This window comes from Pecten maximus, chromosome 10 (assembly GCF_902652985.1).
Source record: "Pecten maximus chromosome 10, xPecMax1.1, whole genome shotgun sequence".
NCBI classification, from domain to species: Eukaryota; Metazoa; Mollusca; class Bivalvia; order Pectinida; family Pectinidae; genus Pecten; species Pecten maximus.
In genome coordinates this window covers 41,171,011-41,192,895 of record NC_047024.1, presented here as the reverse complement: position 1 = coordinate 41,192,895, position 21,885 = coordinate 41,171,011, and the positions used below count along the sequence as shown (strand labels likewise).

Here is a 21,885-nt window from a genome sequence, read left to right as displayed (position 1 = left end):
ACAACTGAGAAAAATGACAATTTGTGTTTTACAGCAATTGTGCAAGAAACCAAGATTTATTTCAAATGATGTCATGGATTGTAAGATTCGATCCGGAAAACTAGGTAAGTACCCATATTCTGTATATCATTCAACAAAGTGAATAAGTTGTTTTAAATTATAAAATAAACCTCAAAAAATATGTTCCTTCTTCTACGATAAATTACGGTAAATTTTCGGTCATGTTACAAAAAGAAACTAAACAAAGGGACTAATATATACCTAATGATAGATAAAATAAATATAAAATTAAAAATAGATAATGGACATGAGGAGATAACTCTGTTGTTACGTCCGTGTGTTGTGAATGCATGGTATTGAAGATCCCCTCTAACTTATCTTGAAATCCACTTCAGGATCTAACTGGCTTATTGGCTGTTTCACCTGCCTGACGGGCGCACCCTCCTTATTGAAATATTGTATACCGGAAGGACAAGAGTTTGGTGATAAATATGCTGGTATCTTCCGCTTCCGGTTCTGGAGATTTGGACAATGGACCGAGATTGTGATAGACGACCGATTACCCACGTTGAATGGTAATTATTGAATAAATTTTGTAAAAATGTAACTTTTTATTGGGCGATACGTAAATATAGGACCTGGATGAGTTGTCATTTTATATGAGATTTTCTGGAACGAGTCTAAGAAGGTTTTTTTTTTTTTTTTTAAACATTCTTTTTTTCTCCTTGCTGAGCAAAAGTTAAAACTTCGAGACGAGTTTCATTTAATCTCATAAAATGGATACACAAGTAAGATATTTTTATCTCATAGCTCGAAAGAGCAATACAAACTTTGGCAGCCGTTTTGTTGTGTTTTTTTTTCAATTCATGACAAACGTCATTTTCCTTATCATGACGCCACAAAGGATATTCTCCAGAATATATAATGACATGCAAAAATATAACATGGACGGATTCACTGGATATTAGGCCGGTCACGTGATTCAAAGATATTCCAATTGATATACAATAAGTTTTTATGGAGGCGTTTACGCCTGCCATATTACAATCACCTACGAGTTGTGACGTCACAATCTCTCACTTTCATTTTCGTTATATTTCCTTTCACAGTTCATTTTGTAGTTTCTTTCGGTTCATATATGATGTAGTTGAACTATATATACATTTATGAAAACTATCACGACTACAAATAAAGTGCTATTACATGAAAAAAGGTATATTCAGTATAAATTTCTCTTCGGCGGAAGCCCGGAATTTGAGACCTCTGGTGGTAATTTCTGTAACTAGGGGTAATGATTCGCTTATTAGTGCAAGTATGAGGCACGTCATTGTAGTCCGTCATTCAAAGTAGATGTGCACAGAAATGTATTAACTATGCTGATAATGTTGTGAACATTTCAGGAACTATTTTGAATAAACAATAAGAATAATGTCTTGTAAATATCTACACCTGCATCGATTTTTGCAAATCTATATCGAAAATACTGATTGAAGGGAGATAACTGCGATATTCTGACGTTACCTTACAGAGGACACTTGTTTAACTACTAGGAATAAAGACGGCATAACAACCCAAGCGCAAACAAATTTCCGATTTTCATAAAACCCTCCAGGTTTTGGCTAACAACATTTCTTTTGTTTACAACTTGGTAGTTTGTTCACGAGATTTTATGAGATTTGGTCCGATATTTAGCGATCACGTGTTTCGTCTGTTTACGTGAGCGAGCACTCTGTCAAAATAGAGGCACGTGGACATGGGCTTCACACGAAGCATCAAAGTGCGATGATTGTCGCTAGAAATTAATATCTATCATTATGAATTAAAGGCAAGTTGCTTACAAAGTTTAAATCTGTTTGTTGACCCACTGAAGTAAGCGTTTGTTTATTTAGGACGAAACTGTTTACGATAAGTTGTTCAAGCCTGGCCAGACCACAAAATCACAATATCTACTGCGATTATAGTCCGAATTTTCTGACGATCTTGCTATATACTATATGCAGACTTTAATCAGCTTTAAGGCAATATCAACACCAGAACCTTTCGGATTACTGCGATAACTGATCGAAGTCCCTGTGTTTCAAATCTATGAATCGGCAGACCTACGTGATGGAATTCGATCGTTTATTTTTCAAAACTAAGAAAACTGGCACATATCTGTCGTGGTGGTCATTTGTGCTGTACCTTCCCCGACAGAGACAATATACAGAATCTGGATTTTTGTGATAAGGTTTACTGCAGTAGCTACTCGCACTCGTAATATATATGAAAATGCTAAATTATTATTGAACCAGCTTGTCTTATTTATATATTATTCAGCTCACGATTCAATGCAACCTTTTCAAATGTTTTCATGTAATATATATATATACATTTGTATGCACCAAGCTGTGAAATGTTTGTATTACATAGAATATTTAAACAATAAAAAGTAATTGTAGATTAACAAAATGTATACCAATTGCATTTTAACGTACTTGTACAACTTTTTGTTGTTTTCATGTAATATAACTTTTTGTTGTTTTCATGTAAAATGATAAATACATGTATATCTATTGGCAATCGATATACAATCCATATAATATAAGACTTTCTCAAATATCAATATCCTCATAACTTTCAAAATAAATCTATATTTGCTTTTGAAATTTCATTAAAAATGTTTGATTTTCATGTCACGAACAAATCCCTTAAAATGATCATCAATCTCCTTATTGGTCTCCAGAAAGTGTGAAAATAAATGAAACTTTTTTGTCAATAATTCTATTCATTATGAATTCATGTATAACCATTTAGGTTTTTTCCAATGTTGACCTTTAAAACTATATATATATATACAAGCAACAATCTGTGGGATGTCAAATATGGAAGGCTATAGCTGTTTCAGGATAAATTGCCAAAAATGCTTATAAGTACTGTTTCTTATCACTGATCACATATATTGGGTTTTTGACTATTATGTGTTATTGCTACTTAAGTGTGAATTTTTTCGGCTTCTGTGATAATGTATTTCTTTGTACTTATGTGCAACAGACATCGCGAGAGTTTAATTCTCCTGCATATAATATTGACTCCTACAAAAAGAAGTTGAGTGATCATGATTGGTTGACTACGAGAGGCTTTTTATCAAATCTCATATTTACCATACTGATTGCTCATGATCATATTTCATCCGGCCTAGTAAACTCTAGAAAAAACATCTTAATTTATGAAAGTAGCTAACTCCTTTAATGTATGTGTAAAAATTAAGTATATATATATATCGTACAAAACATCAAACTTCTAATATGGTAGAAATGAAACATACATTTAGGCTGACTGCCTGATAATATAATACAATTTGTACAGAGTTTACAATCCTTTGACATTCAGCTCATAATATACACCATTATAATTTGATCTGTCGTCATGCGTCGGTCTTCTTCTTAAGACCAAGATATCGCAGAATGGTGTACAAAAGGTTCTTAAGCTGTTTTATCAAAATTGTTAATTTCATGGCCTCCTATGTGTCGCATTCTCCCTGGGGAGAGGATACATTTTACTATAGTTTATATAGAAAACTCATCACACATATTTTAACATAATTTGTTTCATTTTCATTGGAAATTGGTTAGCACATGGTTAGGGCAAACTTTTCTCAATGACATATTGTCAGAGAATGTCAAGGCCAACGACTTGTTATTGGTTCGAATGTCAAAAATAAAAATCTTATATTGATTAATTTTTTTCATTTCATATGAAAGAACATAGTCCACTGAAACAGAATGTGCATATTTTATTGTCATCAGATAAAAATATGGCAGAAAGATATGGCACTTGGAAAAGAATCATAAAGCTATTTTCTCCAGCCAAAATTAAAAAATAATCCAAAATTGCAGAATAAAGGTTTCTGCTCTTTTATCTATAATATACACATGAAGGCTTGATGTTTGGCGCATCGATAACGTATGGCTGGCTACAAATGTTATACTTATATTTGACCTTGACCTTCATTCAAGGTCATGGGGGTCAAATGATCAAGAAAATTCAAAGTTCTTTCAAATTATTAATTTGGGTCACATTTTAAAGAATCAGCCCTTTTAAAGGTGTGTGCAATGCATCAAGGTCAAATAATCAAAATGACGCAGATATGGCACTTTTAAAAAGAAATTCCTAACAAAATTAAAAAATGACCCAAAACTGCACATACACACGAAGGCTGGATACATGTAAGATGTGTGACTGGCTACAAATATTGAGTTTATCTCTCTGACCTTGACCTTCATTCACATTTTAAAAAACCGGCTCTTATGAAGGTGTGTGCGAAGTTTCAAAGGCAAATTATTAAAAATGATGCAGACATGCCCTTTAAAGAATGTTTTCTTGCCAAAATCAAAAATTATCCATAAATTGCAATTCAATTGTTGGCTCAAAAGGGGTCAATTTGGCTCAATTGACGGAAATAACTTCTTCTCTGAAACTAAGCAATCGATATAGCTCATACTTGACTGGTAGCATCCTTTTGGGTAGGGATTCAAAATTGTAAAAATGGTGGGGTTGACCCCCGGGGGGCAGGGTCAAAAGGGGTCAATTGGTTTCTCTGAAACTAAGTTATGGATATAACTCACATTGGTGTGGTAGCAATCCCTATGGGGTTGTACGCAAAGTCAATTTCATTTCATGGATTGATTGCACAATTTGGTATAAAACCTACATTCGTATGGTAGCATGGTTATGGGTGGGTATTCAAAATTGTACGAATGTTGGGGTTAACCTCCCGAGGGCTGAAGGATGGGACCAAAATAGGTCAATTTCGCTAAATTGACATTTTTAGAATAACAATAAACCAATGTACATGTACCCATATAAAATGCTTATGATATATTGACAAATAAACTTAAGCATCATTTTTGTTTCATATCTCATAAAACCAGGTGAGCGATACAGGCCCTCTGGGCCTCTTGTTTTATCTGTGAAACCATTCAGATCCCAACTCCATAATCTTGCTGGACAACAAGAGATGAACACAATCCTGATGTAAAAATAGGCCCAGGGTTCTTTCCCCACCCCAAGGGCCTTATACAATCAAATTGAATTGATATCAAATATGAAAGTTTTCTTCAATATTTTGCATGTAAAACGCTGTATATTTATATACAGTACCTATAGCTACTAGGCTATTATCTACATCTTGGTGCTAAATTAAAAAGCTACAAATCACAAATCACAGTTTATTGTGAATATTGCCATTGGATCTATTAAAATAGATGGAATTGATATCTAATTTTGAAATAATTGTCCTTAAAAATGAGGTCTTTGTTGAAAAAAAAGTGTAATAACTTTTAAAAGCTGTCAATCTAATTTTGATATTATTCTAAGATCAAAATAGAAAGGAATAAACAATTTTGTTTACAAGATATTGAAAGACATTGCACACTTTCAACAAAAAAAGTAGCAGACACTCCCTGTATTTTCAATACATACCGTGTATTGTTATAACTTATCGAAATGCATATCATATTGTTTCGACATTTCTAATACCCAGGCCTATAAAATATAAGTTTGCTTTAAACACATAAATGCAAATTTTGAACTACTTAAGTATAAAAGATGGTTTAAAGTATGAATGTTAATGACATGTACCTAAGTGCAAGTTGATTTGAAAAAAAATTAAAATGTTTGACTTTTTAAGTAAAGGTTTGATTGAAATAAGAAATGTTTAACTACTTTTAGAAGTAGGTTTGCAACTTTTAAGATGGTTAAAACCATTATGTACATCGAAACAGTCTAAACCATTACATTCATCAGGACTGTGAAAACCATTATGTCCAGTTGGTTTGACACACTTAAGTGGAAATGTTTAGTCATGTTGATATCAGTTTAATTTGTATTCTTGCTTTATTTCAAATATCTCCTTTTACATCTGACTAACGCCTCCTACAGTACTTTCATTTTTTATTCGCGCTGAAGCCGTACAATTGCCAATACGATTTATGAAATATTTCACCAAGTTTTTCTACTAAGAACATCTGAAAGCAGCCTAAGCTTCAAAATAAGCTATTTGCTTGATTTCTGACTAATAATATCAACTAAATGTGTAGACTTGAATGTTGTTGATGATTACAGCCTTTTGTTATAAACAGATAATTTAACAGCAATAACGGAAAAATTATTAGCATATTTTTTTCTTCAAAACTACTGTTATTTGTTTGATATACCCGGATATGCGTTTTTTTCAGGCGAGTTGTTATACTCCCGAAGTAATGACCCCGCGGAATTTTGGCCGTCTCTATTTGAGAAGGCATATGCCAAGTAAGTCATTTTAATTTACTTTACTCATTTATGACGTCATTGTGCAGTAGCTTGCGACAATATCTTGAAAATGGTGGATTTCGCTCACTGAAAATTGAGTCAGCAGAATTTCTTTTCTTGACAATAGCGTCATGAATATTATTATAGCGACCCTCTCGCACACAATATTTTGTATTTCATTTGATTATTTGCTTACTTGTAGGCTCCAAGGTTGTTACGAGGTTTTCCTAGGTGGAGTGCTGGGTTGGTCACTTCAGGATATCACAGGGGGTGTTACCATGGCAACGAATATCCAAGACGATCCCAAGTTCGTCCAGAAAGTTGTGGATATTGGGTTATCCAGAGCGTCACTAATCGGTGCCTCAATACAGGTAAAATTGAGTTGATATGACGTCACAAGTTCTTCACGCAGATACAACATAGAACAATGACGTCATCAAGGTGACGTCATCGACGTGTAGTAATGTCAGGTTGTGTTCCCGTTTTCATTTTGGTTTATATTTGACACGAGTAATTGATTGTTCGACACAGTTGCTTAATGTTATTTCACCAGAAACAGTACAACTCCTATCAGGAATTAGCATGCAAACTCGTCAAGTTTCGCCGCCATTGCTTCCTTTTTTCCCCATCATCCGGGTCCTCATTACATAATTATTACATAAGATTGATCCGGTCACCGGTTGTGATTTCCGGATATTATAAAATCAAACTTAAAATTAGCAAACTATTTCCGAATCATAACATTGAATTTGAATATGACATTCAATGTAATTAAAGGTATTTTCTCCATACTCTACAATTTATCTGCCAAATTGCCAATAATACAACACTCCGGTTATTAAATATTTGGATCCTTATGCATATTAATATAGTCTTCAGTCATTCCCTATCAGCACAAAGACTACATCGCCCCTTCGTACACTATATATGTCTTATTTGTAAACTTTCCTACAGGGCACTACCAACGGTAAGGCCAAGACCATCCCAACTGGTCTAGTTGCTGGTCACGTATACAACGTCACTGGGTACGCTGAGGTAAGTCACGTGACAAATCGACTCATTTCAGGTATATTAACAACAACATTGCAATAGTGTAATTACCCATCCAGACGACATGCATACCCGTTATGAATGACATAGCAATTATAATGTTCACTTTATTTTTGTTACACCTATTGCAAAACAAGTTACATGTATATCAACTTCTAGCGCGAGGGGTCTTATTGTGGGAGGAAACACGGAGTACCCGGAGTAAACCCACTTTCGATCAGGGAATCGAACCCTAGTCGTCTAGGTTAAAGGTGAATGCGTTATAACTGCAATCCGATATCTAGTACAGTACCCGGATGTTTGTAGTAAACAGCTGATTATCCATGTCTACATTACAGCTACCTGCGATATCGGAAACCAAAGTGCTCATACGTCTTCGGGATTGCTCCGGAATGTCAAACTGGCAAGGAGCTTGGAGTGAAGGGTAAGTTTTGTTATTACGTCATACACCACGTGACATCCGGGATGTCAAACTGGCAAGGAGCTTGGAGTGAAGGGTAAGTTTTGTTATTACGTCATACACCACGTGATAGTATTCTAAATATGTCACAAACATTGTCTTATCAGACATTTTTCATTTACAGTTCGAAACATTGGGGTCAACTCACTTATGACGTCAGAGCCCAAGTCCGGAAGAGGAAGATGGAGGACGGAGAATTCTGGTATGATCGATGTAATGAATAGCTGCATTCGCAACATATCGGTAAATTCCGTCGTTGATCCGAGTCTTGACGGTATTGGCCGAAGTGTTGTAATTGTGTATTTGAAGTATTTTGCTTTCTTTCCGAGACACGCTATAACGTGCCCTGCAAGGACATCAACTAAAATGTATAATATTGTTTAAACATGCTAAATGAAACCGACAGTCATATTGCGCTCTCTGCAACCCTTGAAACCAAAGACACACAACAAACAATATGATTGGTATCAGAAACAAACCTCGCTAATCGCCTGCTGTATCACAGAGGAGTTACGACCACGTTCAAATTTAAAGATATGGCAATCTCCATATTTGTTTGACGTATATGTATCCACAAGATGGCGGTGGTTTAGTCTTCAATTTCGCCATGACATATTCCAAGGGTACAGAGAGCGAACGTCGAAACGTTACTCCTGGTGTATCGAGGGTGTTTGGTATGAAAAGCATTGCTATGATATTTACAGCCAGTAAAACAGTACCGATATCGTCTCTGTTGGAGCTCAAATGTCAGATTAAACATATTTTATTATCAAATTAGCGGGATAAAGGATCGCACCAGTTATTTAAGCTGAAACGTCCTCTCCCGACATATGATTTTTTCTTTCATAAAAAACAATGTCACACATTTTGAATGAAAGTGAAATTGGTGGTATACGGACGGAATTTCAAAGAAATTACTTCGTACATACAAATAACCCAGACAGTAGCATTCGATTATATACATTGTATCAAGTTGTATTAAAATATCTTTTAAATGATATGATGTAAATATTATAATTTCAGCATACAGTTAATTACCATTCGTCATCTACCGAGAAGGAACTTAAAGAAGTCCGACTCACATTGATTTTCATTCATTTTTCGACATTGATTTAAATTCACCTTAATTTCCAGGATGTCATTCGGAGATTTTATCCAGATCTTCACTCTGTTGGAATCGTGTTTCCTTACGCCTGAATCCTGGAAACTGGAACCTAAGATACAATACCGGAAAGCGTGGCGGTCCACCCAGGCAGTGAGACAGTGGCGCATTGGGTTCAACGCGGGGGGTCCCCACACGTCTCGTGAGTACACATGTACCTAAAAGAGTTAACTGTGACTTGTTTTACATTAATTCAACTTATCAGACTCAAAAATAGACAGCAGTGATGTATAATCAAGTAAATTCTAATGAAAATTGATAAAATGAAGGAATATGATGATTTTACGGAGGTCGATCATTGATACAGCGCACGTGCGACCAGATGATCCAGAAGGATTTACTGGATACGGTCGTCTACCTTATCACCGATACCCCATGGCAGATGTAAAAAAAATATCACGTCCTCAAAAGAAAAACCATGGCAGTACCTCTCAACCCTTTTCTTTTTTCATTCTTTCTTTCTTTCTTTCTTTCTTTCTTTCTTTCTTTCTTACATTAAATAAAACAACAACAACAAAAATAAAATAAAAACAAAAAAAACAAAAAAAAAAACAACAAAAAAAACAACAGTGTAACACATTTTGAATAAAAGTGAATTTGGTGGTATACGGACGAATTTCAACAAAATTACTTTGTATGTTGACAGGAATATATTGTTTTGCATTGGTAAAAACCTCTTGGTAAAAAACTATCAGCCCAAAGTAGCTTCACATTTAATTAATTAGAAAAAGTTGATGTCGGGTTGCAGATTGCAGATTCGTCGTGAACTGAAAACTACAATAATAAAACTATGAAATGAACTGAAAAGTACAAAAAATAAGACTATGAAATCAATGGCATGAAACAACGTCCTTTAAGTGACCTTTAACCTTATTGTTCCAGCTTTGGTGTTCAGTAACTGTCAGTTCCTAATGGAACTGGAAAAACCTTCCTGTGTAATGCTGTCGGTACTACAGAAATACAGGAGTAGCGTAAATCGAGTACTACTACCCGTCGGCTGTCTGGTTTATAATGTAAGTAACACAGGAGTAGTGTAGACCGAGTACTACCACCCGTCGGCTGTCTGGTTTATAATGTAAGTACTACTACCCGTCGGCTGTCTGGTTTATAATGTAAGTAACACAGGAGTAGTGTAGACCGAGTACTATCACCCGTCGGCTGTCTGGTTTATAATGTAAGTACCACAGGAGTAGTGTAGACCGAGTACTATCACCCGTCGGCTGTCTGGTTTATAATGTAAGTACTACAGGAGTAGTGTAGACCGAGTACTACAAGCCGTCGGCTGTCTGGTTTATAATGTAAGTAACACAGGAGTAGTGTAGACCGAGTACTACTACCCGTCGGCTGTCTGGTTTATAATGTAAGTAACACAGGAGTAGTGTAGACCGAGTACTACCACCCGTCGGCTGTCTGGTCTATAATGTAAGTAACACAGGAGTAGTGTAGACCGAGTACTACCACCCGTCGGCTGTCTGGTCTATAATGTAAGTACCACAGGAGTAGTGTAGACCGAGTACTATCACCCGTCGGCTGTCTGGTTTATAATGTAAGTACCACAGGAGTAGTGTAGACCGAGTACTTTCACCCGTCGGCTGTCTGGTTTATAATGTAAGTACCACAGGAGTAGTGTAGACCGAGTACTATCACCCGTCGGCTGTCTGGTTTATAATGTAAGTACCACAGGAGTAGTGTAGACCGAGTACTATCACCCGTCGGCTGTCTGGTTTATAATGTAAGTACCACAGGAGAAGTGTAGACCGAGTACTACCACCCGTCGGCTGTCTGGTTTATAATGTAAGTACCACAGGAGTAGTGTAGACCGAGTACTATCACCCGTCGGCTGTCTGGTTTATAATGTAAGTACCACAGGAGTAGTGTAGACCGAGTACTATCACCCGTCGGCTGTCTGGTTTATAATGTAAGTACCACAGGAGTAGTGTAGACCGAGTACTATCACCCGTCGGCTGTCTGGTTTATAATGTAAGTACTACCACCCGTCGGCTGTCTGGTTTATAATGTAAGTACTACCACCCGTCGGCTGTCTGGTTTATAATGTAAGTACTACAGGAGTAATGTAGACCGAGTACTACCACCCGTCGTCTGTCTGGTTTATAATGTAAGTACTACAGGAGTAGTGTAGACCGAGTACTACCACCCGTCGGCTGTCTGGTTTATAATGTAAGTACTACAGGAGTAGTGTGGACCGAGTACTACCACCCGTCGGCTGTCTGGTCTATAATGTAAGTTCTACCACCCGTCGGCTGTCTGGTTTATAATGTAAGTACTACCACCCGTCGGCTGTCTGGTTTATAATGTAAGTACCACAGGAGTAGTGTAGACCGAGTACTATCACCCGTCGGCTGTTTGGTTTATAATGTAAGTACCACAGGAGTAGTGTAGACCGAGTACTACCACCCGTCGGCTGTCTGGTTTATAATGTAAGTACTACCACCCGTCGGCTGTCTGGTTTATAATGTAAGTACCACAGGAGTAGTGTAGACCGAGTACTGCCACCCGTCGGCTGTCTGGTTTATAATGTAAGTACCACAGGAGTAGTGTAGACCGAGTACTACCACCCGTCGGCTGTCTGGTTTATAATGTAAGTACTACCACCCGTCGGCTGTCTGGTTTATAATGTAAGTAACACAGGAGTAGTGTAGACCGAGTACTTCCACCCGTCGGCTGTCTGGTTTATAATGTAAGTACTACAGGAGTAGTGTAGACCGAGTACTACCACCCGTCGGCTGTCTGGTTTATAATAATAGAAAACAAAAAATAATTTTTATGTATCAAACATTTGGAAAATCTGAAAAAATCCACATGAATATTCGTCGAAATAACAGGGTTTTTTTAATTTAAGGTTGCAAGATCCTTTGATACCAGGCTGGGATATTCCGAATTTAATCAACTGAAACTGATGTTTTCAACGGGACTTCACCAAAAACGTGAAAATACTGGACTCTACATACTTCCGGCAGGGTACTACTTAGTACTTCCGGTGACAGGTAGTCAGGAAATGGAAGGGAAGTTCCTGCTAAGGATATTCACGGAAGGGGATTCATCTATCAGGTAAAAATCATTATCAGACAAGCACAGATGGTACTCAAATTTATAACATTGGAGGTATAATATATAGTGAATATCACATACTTTTACTCATCAAATATCTACCGGAATGTCATTGGAAACAAGCGAACGCTCAACTAAGGTCAAATGTGAGAAACTGTCGAGAGACTAGGAAGCTAGAAACTTGTTAAGGAAGAAGGGAAAAGGTCAGAGATTCAGATGATTTTAGGCATCAAGAAATGGAGGCAGCTGGTGCAATTCTTACGTCCTACCTGTAGGGTACAGTAGGTACAATTCTTACGTCCTACCTGTAGGGTACAGTAGGTACAATTCTTACGTCCTACCTGTAGGGTACAGTAGGTACAATTCTTACGTCCTACCTGTAGGGTATAACAGGTACAATTCTTACGTCATACATGTAGGGTACAGTAGGTACAATTCTTACCTCCTACCTGTAGGGTACAGTAGGTACAATTCTTACGTCCTACCTGTAGGATACAGTAGGTACAATTCTTACGTCCTACCTGTAGGATACAGTAGGTACAATTCTAATGCCCTACCTGTAGGGTACAACATGTACAATTCTTACGTCCTACCTGTAGGGTACAGTAGGTACAATTCTTATGTCCTACCTGTAGGGTACAGTAGGTACAATTCTTACGTCCTACCTGTAGGGTACAGTAGGTACAATTCTTATGCCCTACCTGTAGGGTACAACAGGTACAATTCTTACGTCCTACCTGTAGGGTACAGTAGGTACAATTCTTACGTCCTACCTGTAGGGTACAACAGGTACAATTCTTACGTCCTACCTGTAGGGTACAGTAGGTACAATTCTTACGTCCTACCTGTAGGGTACAACAGGTACAATTCTTACGTCCTACCTGTAGTATTATTGTAGGGTACAACAGGTACAATTCTTACGTCCTACCTGTAGGGTACAGTAGGTACACTTCTTACGTCCTACATGTAGGGTACAACAGGTACAATTCTTACGTCCTACCTGTAGGGTACAACAGGTACAATTCTTATGTCCTACTTGTAGTATTATTGTAGGGTACAGTAGGTACAATTCTTACGTCCTACCTGTAGGGTACAGTAGGTACAATTCTTACGTCCTACCTGTAGGGTACAGTAGGTACAATTCTTATGTCCTACCTGTAGGGTACAACAGGTACAATTCTTACGTCCTACCTGTAGGGTACAGTAGGTACAATTCTTACGTCCTACCTGTAGGGTACATTAGGTACAATTCTTGCGTCATACCTGTAGGGTACAACAGGTACAATTCTTACGTCCTACCTGTAGGGTACATTTGGTACAATTCCTGCGTCATACCTGTAGGGTACAACAGGTACAATTCTTACCTCCTATCAAACAAGCCTGTCATAAATGAATACGATATTACACTCACAATTATGTGAAAGCTACCCGACATTTATTTGCAATGAAAACCAGGAGAAAGGTGCTAATTTTCTCATGAACTTCAGTTAGATCATGTAAGCTAACCAACATAGGAAATTACATCTCAAAGTCAGACTTACGCTTATGTTGCCAATATGTGGTAGAGTTATTTATCTCCCAAACCATCTTAACACCCGGTTAGTATGATGATAACGATATAAAATATGCATAATAAAACAGGATTTCTTTGTTGGTTCTAGAATATAGCTGCAACGCTGTCTGCAAAAGGTTTATGTCAACATTGCAAATGTGAGGACAAGCCCCAGCCCGATCTCTCCAAATTTAAATTCAAATTAATTTATTATCTCAACACCTGTACAGAAAAGGTATACAAAATGCAATACATGTAAATTTACAATAATATCACCTCGCCTCTTAGCCCTTTGTAGTAGAAGTAGTAGTGGTTGTTGTTGATGGTGATGTGGACGTTGTTGTTGTTGTTGTTGTTGTTGTTGTTGTTGTTGTTGGTGTTGTTGTTGTTGTTGTTGTTGTTGTTGTTGTTTTCAATGACAGATATTTTGTATTTATTGTTGTAGGGAACTGGACGAGCCTGACAATGTGATCCCCTACCAGGTACTGTTCCATACAAGATACATTTCCATTTAAGTCGGTTTTCAATTTTCTTCTAACATAAGATGAAGATTAACAAGAGAACTTTGGTTGATTCGTTCATCTTCAATCCTAATAATGCCAGTAAATGAAGTCTTACCTATATACATTCTACACAGTTAAACTCCCGTCACAAGGGACACAGGAGAAAAGTAACAGGGTGCTGTTCTATTACAAGGGTACCCAGATTGGTATTTAAACTGATACTTGACCGAATCCCTTAAATTGATGGTATAAAAACTAAGCGTTAAGACTGAGTCTTGGGGTTTAGTAAATTGTCTCTTTAGAAAACAATTCCATTTTGAGAAGGGTTACTTAACTCTCAAAATCTCAAAATAAGAGATTGTATTTATAATAGAGAGCATAATCTGCCATATACTTAATCCCCATAAAACGATAAAACGAATCTTTAATAAAGGAACTTAAAACAATTTTACCTCTCCTGTTTAGTTATTTGATTTCTTTTTTTCTCTCAGTATGACCGGAAGCTAGACACAACCAGTTTATTTTCCTTCCGCCGGAAGTTCCTATACGCCATTAATCAGGTAAGAACCCCACTCGATTTGCACTCTTCTCAGAAGATCACATTCTGTTATATGTAAATCGAGTAAACCGGAAAAATATAACCCAAAACAAACAAGTTTTTAAATTTTCTCAAACACTATGACACACATGTGCATGTATGTGTCATAAATCCTTCTCTAGTGAAACTCATCACTCGCACACTTAAAACATAGTCGCCGCCATATTGGAAGATTAATCTTCCAGCTTCGAGACGGAAGAGGTAGAAGGTCTTCCAGAAGCAGAAGAGCTACAAATCGAGTGACCGGAAGTTATATTCTAGAAGGAGAAGAGTACAAATCGAGTGGGGGCTAAGTGGAATATATGTAGATTTCAGTTAATGATATCGGATCGCTTAAATGCTAAAAAAACATCATCAATATTATGCATGTAATGTCTTTTTCGTTCTTCACTAGGACGATGAGGTTGACGCTAAAGGTCTACAGGGTATCCTGGAATACAAACAGAGCGAACTACGTAATCTTTGGTGCTGCAGCTCTGGGAACGAGGACGGTGAGTATTATGGTACTGAACCAAGGAAACGAGGATGGTAATTTAAGTACGTGTATTATGGTTTCGTTAACCCTGGGAACAAAGATGGTAGGTAATTTGGTGCTGCAGCTCAGGGAACGAGGATGTTATTATTATGGTACTGTAACCCAGGGAACGAGGTTGGTGATTGCGTGCATTATGGTGTTGTAACCATGGGAAAGAAGATGGTAGGTATTATGGTACTGTTACCCAGGGAACGAGGATGGTGAGTACGTGCATTATAGTATAGTATGGTAAGCATGGGAACGAAGATGGTAGGTATTATGGTACTGTTACCCAGGGAACGAGGATGGTTAGCACGTGTATTATTGTGTTGTAACCCTGGGAACAAAGATGGGAACGAGGATGAGCATTGTGGGATAGGAGATATTAATTTCACTTAGTCAAATTTTCCTTAGAGAGTTTCACATTTTGTATATTTATCGAAATGAAAGTATAGACCAAATGATACAGACGTTTGCATTGGAATTTCTATAATACCAACCTATAAAAGTCTAAACCAAGTGTATTGTGTATGGTAACTCCATTACTTCATTATAATGTTAGAACTGTAATTTTAAACACGTCCCACACCCTGAATCTTTCTTCAGACCTGTTCAATTCGTATTAAAATATATTGTTTATTTGTCTAGTTTACCGTTATTAAGTATATAACAATTCTTTACATTTGTAGGTTTTACGTTCAAGCCACTCCGACTGTCTCTGGAAACATGTAAATCCGCGGTGGCCATCGCTGATGTATCCTTCACTTAACATGTAAAACATCGGCTGTGTTGTTCTTTAACAAGTGGTTGATTTGGTCAATTGGTCAAATTAAGATTAATTGAAAAAAATTCTAGGATACACTGCAATATATTGCATTGTGTTGTCAGTATATAATTGAAATATATTGCAGTGTATCGTAGAGTACCGTAGAGGAACGGATATTACAAGTCTAATTTTAATTTGGTTGTTAATTTAGCCAGATTGCATCTAGTTTACTTTACTACTTGGTACCTGATAGAGACTTTTGGTTTTCTTGTTTTGGGCGTGTCTGTTTATAAGATGGTCTAACGTTTTGCCTCTGAGTTTGTGAGGAAGTGTTTGGATTATTTTTATCCCCAGACCGTGACAAGACGTACTGTACATGCAGAGGAAATATGTTTCTATTTTATCTCGTGGGAAATTCGAGGCTTGTGATGCAAGATATCTTCTGCAAACCCTTTGATGGGTGATTTGAGTGGATTTGCATGTTTAAGTATTTTTTTCTTTTGGTTTGGGCAAGATAGGTATCAGGGGAAATTTAAGGATCTTGCATGAAGTTTTAAACAAATTATCATTTGTTTCTATTCTATTAAAACGGAGTGAAAGAAAAAATAAAATTTCTCCGTTGGTCTGACTTGATGACCAGAATACAAACTGAGGGAACAAGCAATACTACCAAAGACAACGTTATTTATAGATCTATTAAATTACAGTATGAATATTCATAAGTTGGACACTATATCTACCTATATATATAGACGAGATGCAGTTTACCTTAACTATTTAAGCGGGATTTAAATGGCCGTCTTAACTACGACGAGTTCAATCACCTCCTCCATCTTCTCATGCATTGGCAGGTAAGTAGAAAGTTGGAGTTATCTCCCTTGTTATATAAAACCTATCGTCTTTCACTAAATGTTGTCGTAGAAGGCAACGAAATAAGAATTGGGGATTTTCTTTCATGTCTTCTATTAAGATGATGTTGGAGAGACCAAAATAGATATTATGTCGCCATTACAACATCAAAATACTGTATAGGGGCTATGTTTCGTCGGAGTTTTATTTTCGCTATATTCTACTAAAATCCGCGAATTGACTCCCCCGGTCAAGCCTCTAGGCCAGTGGTAATTTGACTGTTAGGAGAGCATAACTGAGCATCTTGGATTGCCATTAATACATGTGTGCAGCAACTAGAACTTATGTTGTTTGGGAGTTTGTGGTTTTAACACCAGCGAAATATTTAGTGCAACACTGAGAAATAGTAGTTAGGATTATGAAATATGTTACGATGATAGATAAATAATATCGCATACTTGCTTAGAAAGTAATTTTATGCTTATTATTTATATTATATATTTTAACACAGGAAATCTACCACAAGATGGTTAATGGAAATGGTGATATGGAAACGTACTCCCTGCGGAACGCTCTCAAAATGGCGGGTATGTAAGATTGGTGTGACCTCCCTCACAAATGATACATATCCGTGTAATTGAGGCGTACAATCAAATGCTAGCATATTGAAATGTCCAGGGCCCGATTAAAATGATAGAAATTATTTTCGAATAGGTCAAGGGGATTTTCAAGTATGCATGAGAGCTCCGTAATATGTCAATAATTCTCTGTTATGTATGTCATTGAGTCCTTGTTTAAAGCACCGGAAATAGCCGCAGAAGCGACTTAAGTGTAATTATTGCTTTCTCAATAGCAATCAGGGAATGTTGTCATTTTAACGAAGTTTCGAAATTGCTAAGCCGAGGGTAAAATATTGAAAAAAAACACGTGTACACCACATGGAGACCCTTCATCGACGCTCGCAATAAAAAGTTCAAGTTAAATTCGGGCAATTCCATGTTCTCAATATGAGAAGCGTGGTAATGATAACGGAACTTATGGACATTTTGTTAGGAAAGATACCATATGTCAACTATAAAACTTGACAACGGTCTTTAACAAACAATTATTAATGAATTAATTATTAATTATTATAGAAAATTCGCAAAAAAAAAAAAAAAAAAATAATAATAACAATGATATCAATTTTATAAATATTTCCTTGAAATTAACATTCCATAAACGTTATTGCAGCAGTACCGTTTTAAAAGGGTCTAAGGTTATGTTGTTAAATGAATTCGGACTCCTAAATTTCATACGTAAATGTCCATTCACGGCAAATCGTGGGAGTTTCCTATTCCAGGCTAAAGTTTACAGAATGTGTTTATCAATAACTATAAGGTAACATCGTTAAAAATCATAGAGACGGTTATATTTATGTTATTTACCAAACGGTATCGCGGCAAAGAATGAGACGCATTTGTCGGCGTGATGGACAGGTGGTATTGCTATCTTTATAATGGTGCTATCCGATAAGGCATTGTTGAATTGTTTACCTAACCTTGGACGTGTCCTACTGGCTACAATAACCACAAACATGTGAATAAATCAGAGGTACAATGATGCATTATGTAAATGCTTTGTTAGTCTGCCGTTCAGAGAGACATTGACCTGATTTTAATGTAAACGTGTCGACATATCCGTCTTCCACCCATTACCCGGTAGTAAAGATCTATGTTTTTACACTCATTACCGCCATCGATTCGAATGCGCCCCACAATAAATATCTATCTCTACCGTTATGAGTAATCGTCAGTCCTCTATATTCCTCTCTGCCATAATAGCACAATTATCGATTTTCTGTCATATTGATAGCATAATTAGCGTCGTTGAACAAACCGACTGCCTTTGTTTATGGTCGATGTGTAAACCCCGTCTGATTGGAACGAGTTTTGTTTCAAGTTATTGCAGACGTCATTTCAACCGTATGCAAACACATCTTCAATGAAGCGCACACATTGACCCAATGTATCTGACACTTTGACCCGTTCGTAGTGAACGCGGCTTGAAAATCAATGTCGTTGTTAGACCTGAACTTATGATCCTATTTTGCCGCCACAGGTTTTACTGTCAGTAACAAGACTCTAGAGGCGCTGGTGATCAGGTTCGCCAACAAAGGGACGATAACTCTGGAATCCTACGTCAATGCTTTGGTGAAGCTGAGCGTAGCCCATCGTAAGTCTATATCGTTTTTGTTTCCGAAATGTTATGACCCATTCAAGGCGGTATTGACCCATCCAAGTCAGTAAAGCATATTTCATAAAGGTCCATCCTAGATGTCCATTTCACCTATCGATACTTTGCCAATTTTGTATAATATATGTATCTGTTTCTGATCAAGTATTTACAAGTCTATGTGTTACACATGTTTAACTATGTATTAAGTGTTTAGAAGTTTCAATGTCACATTTGAATATTTTGTATGCGTTTAAAGTTTCAATGTCCCATCTGAATGTTTGGTATGTAAGTGTATATAAGTCTCAACGTCCCATCTGAATATTTTGTATGTAAGTGTTTAGAAGTCCAAAGTCTCGTCTGAATATTTTGTATGTAAGTGTTTAGAAGTATAAGTTCTCATCTGAATATTGTGTATGTAAGTGTTTAGAAGTCTCAATATATCATCTGAATATTTTGTATGTAAGTGTTTAGAAGTATAAGTTCTCATCTGAATATTGTGTATGTAAGTGTTTAGAAGTCTGAATGTCTCATCTGAACATTTTGTATGTGTCTCGCCTGTTTTTAGTATGTAAATGTGTCTCACTGATGATTTAGTGTTGCTTTTCTTTGGTGTATTTCTCCAGTTGTTTTCGTTTAATTTACGCATTATATATGACTCGCCAATTGAGATGATCTATAAGTTTGTACAACTACGTGTTATAGATTGATGTTTATCAAAAGGTCATCTGTAACATCATCATTGACGCCATAGAAGATACTTGATATATAACATTGCGTTGACGTTCTGCATTTAGCGTTTAATATAGATAAACGTATCGAATGGGTTAGCGTATAAGTTAGATAACCGTATCGAACGGGTTAGCGTATTAGCGTGTTCAAATAGCGTTATGTACATTAAAGTGCAATGAACATATTCGCTCATAGCAATCAGTGTTATGAACATTTTGAACATAAAACGTTTTGGATATATTAGCTTAATGAACGAATTATTCAATGCATTTAGGCATGAATCTGGCCCGTTTTCAAAGTTTGAATGTATTGAACGTAACACGTGGGGTATCGATGATGTGATAATGATAACATTTGCCATACGATTTCAGTAAAATGGCTGAAAACGTACCATTAAAATATCCGCATTGATGTAGGTTACAATTTCAGTTTCATTAAAACAATGCCCGTTGAGGAACTTTATCTACAAATGAAATATACTTGTTTATGGATGTTACAAATTAAATTTCACTAGAACCAGGGCATCCAGTTGACCTTGACTTTTAGTAATTTCAGAAGTCAAATAACTTTTTCTCAGAAATATGAAGGATCAAATCATTATGTCAAATAGACATGCCCCTTGAAACTCAAGAGTCAAATCTGAATTTGGAGAGTCAAAAACATACTCTCCGGGGTCTACTGGGTGCCCCGAGAACAATGCCGACTGAAAAAAAATATGTACCAGTCAAATATGAATAATTCTGTATGACAATACTAGTACATATGTATTTATTTATATACTCCAGGAATGATATGGAGAGGTAATCCTATTACGCCTTACATATTTATACCTACATGTAATCGACATTTGTCTACATTTTGTTTTAGTGTATTTTACTCGAGAGTAACCGGTAATCATTTTAAGTGCTTTGACTAAAGCTTTAAGTGCAATCCGGGTTTAGCTTTCAGGTTAGCTATACTAAACCCCGATAAAAGATTGCTGTGTTATATATTGTGTGATAGCATGTGAACTTCTACACATGGCTCACAATCTTGACTATATATTATTCATTAATTAGCTTTAATTGGTGTTGTTTATGCTGATTTTTGCCACTCTTATGCTTTTAACAATGTGTTCTGTTGATCAATTATCTACATCGTAATGGCTGGTGACATTTTCTACGTAATCCAGTCTTTTAGGACGACTTGTATATCTGATAGATAAAAACACGATATTCTCCTGATGAGATATGTTAATAAAGTTGGAAAACTTTACTTTTTAGGGAATTGTGTAATTATTAAAGTATCGTAATATATCTGCATAATATTTGTAGGCGTTAAAGAAGGATAGGTCTACCTGAATTTTGTAGGTGGTAAAGTTCGATAGGTCTACATACATTATGTAGGTGTTACAGTTTGGTAGATCTACATAAATTAAAAGTATTTATAAAACTATTTGAAGTATGCGTAAAGAATATTAATATAAATTGAAAACCGTTATCTATTTCATGACTTTTGGACTTTAAATACTTTAATTATAAAAAAAATTTCATATACAGAGTAATATCCTAATTTGACCCTTTAAAATCTGACATTGTAACATTATTAAGTGTTTATGTAGTGGATTTATATAACGTTTCTATTTTCTTCCACTGGTGTACCTCGTAATGATCGAATTTGTCCTTTGTGCTCCAATAGTGTAGGTGATAAGTATCATTATTTATTTATCTGTAATCATGAATTAGTATGCCAAATTAGAATTTTATATAACCAAATTATTATTGTACATAAAAGGTTTAGTTTCTTTATGTAATGTTCATGTGCTCTCAAATGTAAGTAAGTTTGTTGAAAGGCTTCAAAATTTTTTATAAAGAGTGTATGAGGTTTGTTGTGTTCCGCCCTGTATAAAATTTGCTGTTTATCTTTGACCTCTTGTGATCAATAAAATTTGAAATCTGAAAATCTTTCTTCTTCTACTTACACAGAGCGCCGAGAGAACTTACCTAAAGAGACCTCAAAGGATCAAAGTGCATTCCTACAGGAGGTATGGCTTGTGACGTCACTATCTTCATAATATCTGTATAAGTAAAATACTCAATACTCAGTTTATATACTGTAATGGCTTCCTTTTTCATGGGCTTTTATTTAC

The 21,885-nt window shown here is 36.3% G+C and overlaps 1 protein-coding gene across 1 annotated transcript in view; it reads left to right on the top strand.

The window, feature by feature from the left end:
• Positions 1 to 21,885, top strand: part of LOC117335836 (calpain-2 catalytic subunit-like) — a 32,143-nt gene that overhangs the window by 8,340 nt on the left and 1,918 nt on the right. The window contains exons 4-21 of the mRNA XM_033896076.1: positions 35 to 104; positions 396 to 575; positions 6,216 to 6,288; positions 6,491 to 6,659; positions 7,243 to 7,323; positions 7,677 to 7,762; positions 7,923 to 8,000; positions 8,933 to 9,102; positions 9,843 to 9,973; positions 11,821 to 12,029; positions 14,027 to 14,063; positions 14,576 to 14,644; positions 15,077 to 15,173; positions 15,886 to 15,950; positions 16,745 to 16,813; positions 17,323 to 17,398; positions 18,912 to 19,025; positions 21,722 to 21,780. Coding sequence (XP_033751967.1) covers positions 35 to 104; positions 396 to 575; positions 6,216 to 6,288; positions 6,491 to 6,659; positions 7,243 to 7,323; positions 7,677 to 7,762; positions 7,923 to 8,000; positions 8,933 to 9,102; positions 9,843 to 9,973; positions 11,821 to 12,029; positions 14,027 to 14,063; positions 14,576 to 14,644; positions 15,077 to 15,173; positions 15,886 to 15,950; positions 16,745 to 16,813; positions 17,323 to 17,398; positions 18,912 to 19,025; positions 21,722 to 21,780 — 1,833 coding nt within the window. The remainder of the gene's footprint in view (positions 1 to 34; positions 105 to 395; positions 576 to 6,215; positions 6,289 to 6,490; positions 6,660 to 7,242; positions 7,324 to 7,676; positions 7,763 to 7,922; positions 8,001 to 8,932; positions 9,103 to 9,842; positions 9,974 to 11,820; positions 12,030 to 14,026; positions 14,064 to 14,575; positions 14,645 to 15,076; positions 15,174 to 15,885; positions 15,951 to 16,744; positions 16,814 to 17,322; positions 17,399 to 18,911; positions 19,026 to 21,721; positions 21,781 to 21,885) is intronic.